Source organism: Dicentrarchus labrax, unplaced genomic scaffold (genome assembly GCF_905237075.1).
Source record: "Dicentrarchus labrax unplaced genomic scaffold, dlabrax2021, whole genome shotgun sequence".
Lineage (NCBI taxonomy): Eukaryota > Metazoa > Chordata > Actinopteri > Moronidae > Dicentrarchus > Dicentrarchus labrax.
In genome coordinates, this window is record NW_026136710.1 from 9433434 (window position 1) to 9442318 (window position 8885).

At 41.1% G+C, this 8885-nt stretch overlaps 1 protein-coding gene across 6 annotated transcripts in view; it reads right to left on the minus strand.

The window, feature by feature from the left end:
* Positions 1-266: 266 nt before the first annotated feature.
* prrc2b (proline-rich coiled-coil 2B) overlaps positions 267-8885 on the minus strand; it is a 21257-nt gene continuing 12638 nt past the window's right edge. For 4 of the 6 annotated variants that reach the window (XM_051413590.1, XM_051413591.1, XM_051413592.1 and 1 more), the window contains exons 16-31: positions 8884-8885; positions 7803-7945; positions 7484-7599; positions 7245-7386; positions 6766-6842; positions 6297-6584; positions 6030-6131; positions 5705-5897; positions 5518-5615; positions 5304-5449; positions 4941-5181; positions 4589-4756; positions 4342-4421; positions 4105-4186; positions 3471-3689; positions 267-2712 (exon numbers count right to left, since the gene is read on the minus strand). The exon at positions 8884-8885 is cut by the window's right edge and continues 2026 nt beyond it. In XM_051413590.1, coding sequence (XP_051269550.1) covers positions 2545-2712; positions 3471-3689; positions 4105-4186; positions 4342-4421; positions 4589-4756; positions 4941-5181; positions 5304-5449; positions 5518-5615; positions 5705-5897; positions 6030-6131; positions 6297-6584; positions 6766-6842; positions 7245-7386; positions 7484-7599; positions 7803-7945; positions 8884-8885 — 2265 coding nt within the window. In that variant the 3' untranslated portion in view covers positions 267-2544. The remainder of the gene's footprint in view (positions 2713-3470; positions 3690-4104; positions 4187-4341; positions 4422-4588; positions 4757-4940; positions 5182-5303; positions 5450-5517; positions 5616-5704; positions 5898-6029; positions 6132-6296; positions 6585-6765; positions 6843-7244; positions 7387-7483; positions 7600-7802; positions 7946-8883) is intronic. The other 2 variants (XM_051413594.1, XM_051413593.1) reach the window with 1 other exon arrangement.

Below are 8885 nucleotides of genomic sequence, written 5' to 3' on the forward strand. Positions count from 1 at the left end.
TTTGGTGTACAGGATTGACAAAGAAACAGAATCTTTGTTCCAATTGTAGTTTTACCAAGAAACCATACGCACAAAATCTTTTTGTTTAACAGATGACATATTTCTGAGCTGGCAGTGCTCAGGTTTCGGGAGGAAATGCTCGTCTTTGCCTTCAAGTTAAACTTTTTTTTTTTTTGCGCAGCCAACATACGGCCGGTGTTTTATCAGAAATTGTGAAGGACACATAGCCTAAAATCATTTCCCCATAATTTCTCCTTTCACAAGAATTTGATGCATGATTTTAATATGACAAAGTGAGAATACAGAATCAACAGTACATTTAAGAAATCACAACTGCTTTATTTCTTTTCTTTCAATAAGCTCTTTTTTTCTTTTTCTTTTTTAACAAGGGAGAATAATGACCAAATATCTGAAAGGATAAAGATCAGGTAGGATAAATAGAATGCCGGATCAGCTGTAGAAAGCACTGGTCCTCTGACAAAAAATGAAATATGCATCTTAAAAGTACAAAAAAAGTCAGGGCAACATTTTGGTGCAGGTACAATGATGAGAAGCATCAAGATCTTTTGCAGTAAGGGACGAGAGGCAAAACACTCCAAGCCCGATAAACCTATCAACAAGTGAAAGCAGTCCATTCTGAGAACACAGTGACCTTTTCAACATTAAATCCTTTATAGTGCCACAATATCTAAAATGAAATGTGGTTTAAGCCTCCCCTCGCTGTCAAGGCTTGACTGTACAGTTAAGTATGCATATACATATATACCAGTGAAACACTGTCATAAAGATAAATCGTAACATTTTGTAGTGTCATGGAGCGTTATGGTAAGCAGTAACATTTAACCAGTTATGACATTGGCATTGTGAGTTTAAAAATGAGTGTCCATTACAAAAAACAAAATAAATGAGGATTCCAACAGCTTCACATTTTCAAATAGAACATACACTTTTTAAAAGTCCTTCGTAGTCCACTGGAGCTGCAGTGCTCACAAAAAAAGCTTAAGCAAAGAGCGTATTTTAAATTCAACAAGCAATGCTAAACGCCCCTTGTTTGTGATCATTAGCTTCTAACAGAAAATAGTTATTTGGACCCTGATTGTAATTATAGTTAGGCTGCAGTTATTGCTCGTGCCACCTCAGAGACCAGATGCTGAATAATCAAATGGGGGATGAGTCCGTTTCTTCCTAATTCCCAATAGTACTGTTAAGTGGGATTTTAACGGAATTAGAGAGAAAAAGTCTTTCAAAAGCCTCAAAAGAAAAAAAGCAAAAAAAACGCCCCAGGCTGAGGGACGTAAAAATCATCACTTACATCACATGTTCATTAACAGACAATTTGATTAATTACAACCCAAACAAAGCGATAAGAAAGCAAACATTTCATTCAGCTATTTTGTGGGGTCCTTTACAGCAATTGTGAATGCAACCCCTCCCCCTCTCCCCCCCACATATAGCTTCACAATGAGCCCAAAAAATTGTTGCCAGCTTGGTTGATAAAAATCCACAGTCGATGGCAGCACTATGAATGCTGAGTTCAGGTACAGTCTTTTGTGAAATGTTGCTAGGTTTCTAGGCAGGAGTCCTGCAGGTTTACACACGTTCAGCAGATCAACATGCACACGCTGTATCAACGCCAGTGAAGTTCCCATGGAAGCAACATGATTTTGGTAAAATGTCCACGTTTGTTTCAATTTACATACAGAAGAAAGCGAGTGACAGAATGTAAAAGCAAACAACAGAGTTTTTAAGAAAAGAAATCATTTCTACCAATCTAAGCAGTTTACACTACAGTTCATGGGCTGGGTGAAGTACCCCAGAAGATGCATTTCTAGGGTGATGCACTTGACTTTCGACCATGTTGACATGCAATGGAGTCCACAAAAACTGAGATTTTTTTTTCTCGATTAATAAAAGAAGTCCTTTACCAAGAGGAGGAACGGGTGATGATGACTTGAACATTTTATGTACCAGCAAAAATGCCAATGAAGTATGACAAAAAAGTGCCCCACTGCTTTTCAAATTTGTTTAAAAAAAAAAAAAATATAATTAACAGACCTCGCTTCTCATAGTGAGTTATATCGAGCGCCTGCTTGGTCTTGAGGGCTACAGTCCATAAACGGAGTAAATACAGTTTGGCAAAATGGTATGAAAAATGAACCATCTGTCTGAGTTGGCCACTTTAAATTTTCCCCACCTTGGAGAGATACACAAAAAGAAAAAAAAAAGAAAAAACAAATATCTTTTCTCTTTACCAATCTCCCCTTAAAAGTGACTAATAATAAATTAAAGAGGACCTTGAAGAGATCTGCTTAAAAGACTGTTTGTGTCTATGTATATATTTATATATATTTATATATCTCTATACGTGTTGTGAAATAATAATGTCCAGTTCTGACAGTTCAAGAGGAGTAATTCATTATGATGTCTGGATGTATGCCCCTTGCCTTGGTGCCTTGCGATAAGGTGGCTCTTAGAAGGCTCAGACATTGGTCAAGGGGCTTGTGTTGGCAGGCTGGGTGGTGATGAGGATTTTAAGGTCCATTGCTATGCCTTGCCCTCCTCTACATTGACAGCCTGGGGTTTGATGGCTCCAGTGCGTGCTGGTTTGGCTTGCCCTGTGGAGGGTAGGGGCTCCTGGAGTTTGCTGGTCATGCCCCCAGATGGTGTCTTGCCCTCGCCCACTGCCTTGCGCACTTCTCGCATGGTTTTATTCTGCACAAAGAAGAGGCAGCGTTACTAAGACCCACAGCAGCGCCTGGCAAACTTTACATACATGCATTAACACTGGTTTGGATAGTTCAAGGCTGAAGCTCTGCTATCATTTAACAAAAGTTTGAGAGTGTTCGTTTCTGAGAATTCAAACCGTTTTTTTCGACAGAGGCAGGGTTGGCAGTTACTTATTGGTTCAGTTTTATAACACGCAGGAAAGATTCTCAGCTATCCATAACATAATACTCCTACCTACTTTATCATAAAATGCTGATGTGCCATGAATGCCACAAATAAAGATAAGCCTAAATGTAACTGACCATTTTCTAATCATAATAACCATGGTGCAGATTACCTGCCGAAAAAATTTTGCCGTCACATTAAAATTGGTTATCAACTTTGGACTATCCAAAATATGTGAAGGTTTATACATTTTGATTACATTTAGGAACACAGAAGTTATTATTGTTAGCTTGAGAAAAATAATGCTCCAACTAATAATTTAGGTAATTAGGTTTGTGTTTTCACGGTACAGTTCAGTCAATACACACATATTATCATAAATATTACTATTAACACTATAGAATTATACTATTCCAGAGAAGTCTTACAGCACTAAAAGTAAATCCTATAAAATATCTCTCATATGATTACTGTAACTGTATACTTGAAGTCAAAATCACACACAAAACAAGTAATGCAGAAAGAGAAAAGGAAAATGGATTAAATTAAATTACCTATATTTACAGTGGGTGGCTCACCTTCATGCCAGCCTCTGGCCCTTTGACAGGGGGCTCGGGGGCAGAGGGAGGGGTGGAGTGGGTGGAGTGGGGAGGGTCACGACCAGGATTGGGGTAAGGGGGGGAGCGGATGATGACAGGCTTGTTGACCTGCATGACTGGTCTCTGGATGGGATTGGGGAAAGGGCCTGTGGTGGGGGGCCGCATGTGCATCACCATGCTACCCTGAGCAGGTGGGACCTGTTGGTCATGGGGGGAGGAGGATGGAGGTGGGGGGGAAAGTAGATGAGGGGGTGGGAAATAAATGAACAAAAATAATTAGAATGTCAGTATTGAATTTCTTAGGACATTTTCAGACTCAATCCAAAAAAAGAGACAGGGTTGTTTCTGTGTGCAAGTGTAAAATTGTAAATTTTGTAAAATTTGGTAGATAATGATGTGAATGTGTTTAACCAATCATGTTATTCTAGTTCAATTCTTAAACATGAAGCCTGAGATGGACATAAGAGCACTTTGAATTTAGTAAACGTACCACACTCAGAACCCTTAGCTGTTGAAAAACCTCTCCCATTCTTCCATTAGCCCAAGAATTACAATGCCCTGTTTAACAGTTAAAGTAAACATATCTCGGATATACATTTTAAAAAACAAATACCTGTTGAGTAAAATGTGTAGGCAGAGGGCCTACGGGCCCCCCAGGACCAGAGGGCTTCCCACTAGGGCTGGCAGACCCGGGCCTGATGAGGAGAGGGGAGAAAGAAGATAGTTTTACAATCCATTTCCTTAAAAGTGCATTTGTGACACATCATAATCTGACTTGACAGAGCAAAGCTGCATATGGACTGTTCCTGCAGGTTAACTTCTATTATTTGCACAAGTCATTTCCACTCACCTGTAGGACCCTCCAGATAGGCCTGGGGAATGATTGGGCTTGTCAGAGAACTGGAAGCCTTTCATTTCCATCTGTGAGCCCTGAGAATAAGACAATGAGAAAGTTGCATTGTCAATACACCATCAACTGTTTATGGCTACTTATTTATAGATAAAAGACGTGTGGCATTATATGAATTTGTCCACATTGTTATGTGCTAAAATTGATTTTAACGCCCTCTGAACAGAACAATTTCAACAAGTCATACCTCTCGGCTGCCAGTCATGACAGCAGCCTGGGAGCCAGGTGGCAGCATTCGACGGGGGGCACCGACTGACAAGTTCTGTCCCTGCTGCAACTGGATGGACTGCGGGAGGATGAGATGTTGCTGAGCTGAACCATAGCGCAGCTGAGAGCCAGGGAGGGGCATGGTCACCTGGTGAAAACAATGATTGTATTGTAAATGCTGCTTTCATTTAAGGCAAAACTCCAATAATCATGCTGTGAAGGCTTTTACTTGCTCTTCGGGCTAACATGAAAGCTATGTATTAATTTAATAAATCCCTCTGAAATCTGACAAGCTTCAAGAGTACCTCGAGCTGTTGTGAAAATCGACTCACCTGGATGAGCTGAGAGTCAATTAACTGGGATGAACCCATACCAGGCCCCTGGTTCATCTGGTTGTCATAGACAAGCTGCTGGCTGCCATTCATAGGCTGATAGTGGGAGCCTGACTGTTGCTTGACCATGTCTGAGGGCTGCATGCCAGGGAAAGCAGAGTAAGGCCCCTTAAGAGGGGCTCCACCCGACAGCACCATGGGGCTACCCTGTGAGAGGTTGGGGTGCATGTAAACCTGGGACCTGAAAGGAGGAAGACAAAGTAGGGGAGCACGGTGAGTGAAAGGGAAACTACATGGTGATGCCACATACATGAAACTAGTTTGGACCAGTGGAAATGCATAAAAAAAGTGAGGTGGCAGTACCTGAAGGGAGGAATAGAGTTGAACATCTCTTGGGACTGGGAGACGGGTAGACCTCCCCGAAGTCCCAACTGAGCCTGAGCCTGAAGAGACGTGTGCAAAGAGATGGGAATCTGCTGGGCAGCAGCCGCCTGTATGGATGAACAGATCTAACATAATGACTTTTCTGCTGATACTTGCGTTTAGTCTGTGTGTTTAGGTATGTGTTTCTTTTTACCTGTTGGTAGGTCTGCTGCTGGGTCATCGTGGGGGGTACGAGGCGTGGCTGGCTAGGAAAGACATGGCCATCCAGATACAATGGGGGAATATGATTACCTACAGAGGGGACAGGAAACAGACTTTTAGTTTAGCTCTCCTCAAAGATTAAGCGCTCGTCAAACAGAGAAAATGAAATGCAGTTTTACCTTGCATGGACATAGAAGGTGCTACTGAAGCCACAGGCATTGGAGGCATGGAAACCCCTCCAAAAGAACTGTAGCTGACGCCACTGGATGAGCCAACACTGCAGGGAGGCTGAGCACCTGAAGCACCTCCGCCAGGAGAGCCCTGCTCGGGGAGGGACTGGGAGTTTTCCCACGCCTTGCGAGCCGATTCCATCTGAAATGGAATCATTTTAGGTTGATATGCATGTATGAATTAAAGTCAGTTTTTCCTTAATGTTCCCACTATATTTTTCCCTCAACAGACAGATTATTCCTGATCTGCTACATGGGATTATAATTCAAATACCTTGAGAGTGAGGTCAGCACTGGGGAAGGAGATGGGGTTGAGGTTAATACCAGGCTGCAGATGGTTGGAACGCAGCATGGGGATACTCTGGTTGAGAGCAGTCTGTTTAAAAACAAGAAAAGTTCAGGATCAATCAGTTGCACAAAACATGAAGCATTTCACTACTACCTTCACATTGATTGTCACACCAATCTTGAATGCATTTGGATTACCAGTGCTTTTTTGTATTTACAAGACACCATAAAAATACAGATATAAATCACTCACATTGGTGGTAAGTGCGTCTTGAAGCTTGTTGACAGGATTGGACACCGGCACGGGGGTAGAGCCCGGTGGTAGGCTGAAATCAGAGTCTTTGGCACTGACACCAAACTCAATAGGAGGCACAGGCAGCACAGCATCCACATGGAGGTCCACACCATTGACTGGTGTGATGGGGCCACCTTCCAGCCTATCAACACCTTCTGAGCCCTTACGGTGCTTTAGGGAGCGTTCATTTCCGATGGGCCCTGGTTTGTGCTGTTCTTTACTCTGCTCTGGACCAGCATCAGAGTCCTGGCCGAGAAGAATAAAAAGGCACTCATTTGTTACTCAAAGTAATGAGATAATGTTGCCAATTTGTATCTTAAGGTGGCAGGCAAGAAAAATGTTGAACTCAGGATTAAGATTTTTTTTTCCCCCTGCAGACACAGAATTTATGCAGCAGAGGTTTTAATGTGCAAATGCATTGTCCTACCTCAGAGTTGGGCTCGCTCCCAGTGTAAGACACTTGTTTAGTCCACGAGTCTCCCCCTGAAGACTGTACTGAAAGAGCTAAAAAGATAAATGAATTCTATTAGTGAAGAATGCAAATTGACTTCTACTCACAAAAAAGTCTCAAATTCGGATTGACAGACATACTTCTGCATTGAAACATAAAAATGTTCATACCTATACAAAAATTAAAACTTTTACAAGGAATGCACATTTTAAATAATTCAGTACTTCCAAACAGTTCTTCCTTCTGGCTGTTTTAATGTCCTAAACCATTTATATTTTGTATATATTAAGCCTACCACAGTTATATCCCTAACATTAAAAAATAAAAAGGTTAAGAAATGCGGTTGTAAACTTCCTCAGTTTAATATTTGAGCTATCCTGTATAATCTAGTATCTGAGGTTACTGATTTATAGCAGGAACAAAAGCCTTGACACAAAGTTGGGTCTGTCACCTACCTGAACTGTTGGTCTCCCAGATTTCAGTTCCCAGGTTGTTGGAAGAAAGAGATTCCTCAGGTTGTTCAATGCTCATGGTTCCCTGCTTTTTGGCAAAGCGTGGTGGTATCTTGGATGTGATAGTTCTGTTCTTCACTGGCACCTAATACAGGCAACAATGAGAAACGCTTAGACTACACACTTTTTGTTAAATCATGACATAATTACTGAGCATCTGGATTGAGCGTATGTTAACTTACTGAAGCTCCCTGTTCCTTCCTCCTTCTATCATCTTCCTGTGGGCGTCTTTGCTTTTTGGACAAGGCATCCTGGTATCCATCTGGATTCGAAACGGGTCCCCCTGCATCCCCTTCAACTACAAAACAGGCATTTGGTCAATGCAAAATTAACAGTAGATAAGGTGGAACTGCAGTACTTAACATTATTTTTTTATTTCTCTTTAAAATCTTGTGAGTCAGTACCGCAGCATGCATCAGCAATCAGTACCTGCTCTAAAAATGCACAAATGTAGAAGCACATTATGATGTCCAGAGATAAATTTAAATAAATTGGACTTACTTGGGTAGCTGCTGAGCTCATACTGGGACAGAGGTTCAGCTATGTCTGTCTTGACAGGTCCTTGCTTCAACTCTTTGTCTAATTTCTTCCCAGAGGGCTCATTGGGCTCCCTTTCCTCTGGCTGCTCTATGCTGTAGACGGGGCTGAAAAACAGGAAGGGGAGAGACAAGCAGGTTTTAATTGGGTATTCTTAGCTCTGCTAAAACATCAACATAAAAACAATCAAACAGTTGCAAAATACCCAAAACCTCTGGCAATCTTATCTATCTCAAACATATTTTTCCGATAAGCTAATTAAGTTCCGCAAAGCTTGATGGCAGGTGGAATAAAAAACGACACAGTATGACTCTTAATCCAGGCACTGGGAGGATGCTGTGAAAAATCTAGTTGTGTTGCTCAATAGGCCAAACCTCCAGTCAGGGCACAGGCACTGTTCCCACATTCATATAGCCAATGGAAATGAGATACATCTTCATCTGGGAAAGACTTTATGGTGAGAAGTGCTCAGTAGAGCAGACACTGTTAAATCACAGGGGAATAAATAATAAATTGTTCCTTAAAAGAATGGAGCAGAATGGATGAGAATTCAAAGAACAAACTATCAGCTAGTGACAGTCGGATGAATTTTGGTTTCCAATTGCCAGCTAAAATGCATTAGCCTCATCCAACTTGGAAAAAATTACACACAAAAGCTAACAGTTGGTACACACTAACAACAGACACATAAGCAAACTATAATTTAACTACATTAGAACAACCAGCAATACAATCACTGCTGGTAAAATTAAAGCTACGTATCTCACTGAACAATTAGTTTCTCTATATATAGAGTAAGCAACAACATACGTTCAAAATGGAGAATGAAGGAGTGTCAGTATATTTAAGTCAAAACAATATAGGAGATGCACTGTGTTGTTGGTTTCAACTGTAACAACCAGACCTGAAACAAGACACTAGAGCATTAATATAATTCCCAAGTACATATTGAGGATGCTTCATTCCCACTAGCAATACATATGGGTACAGGATAGTATAGCCTACAATTACTTCAAATTAAAGTTTGTTCTATTATTCACTTCACCT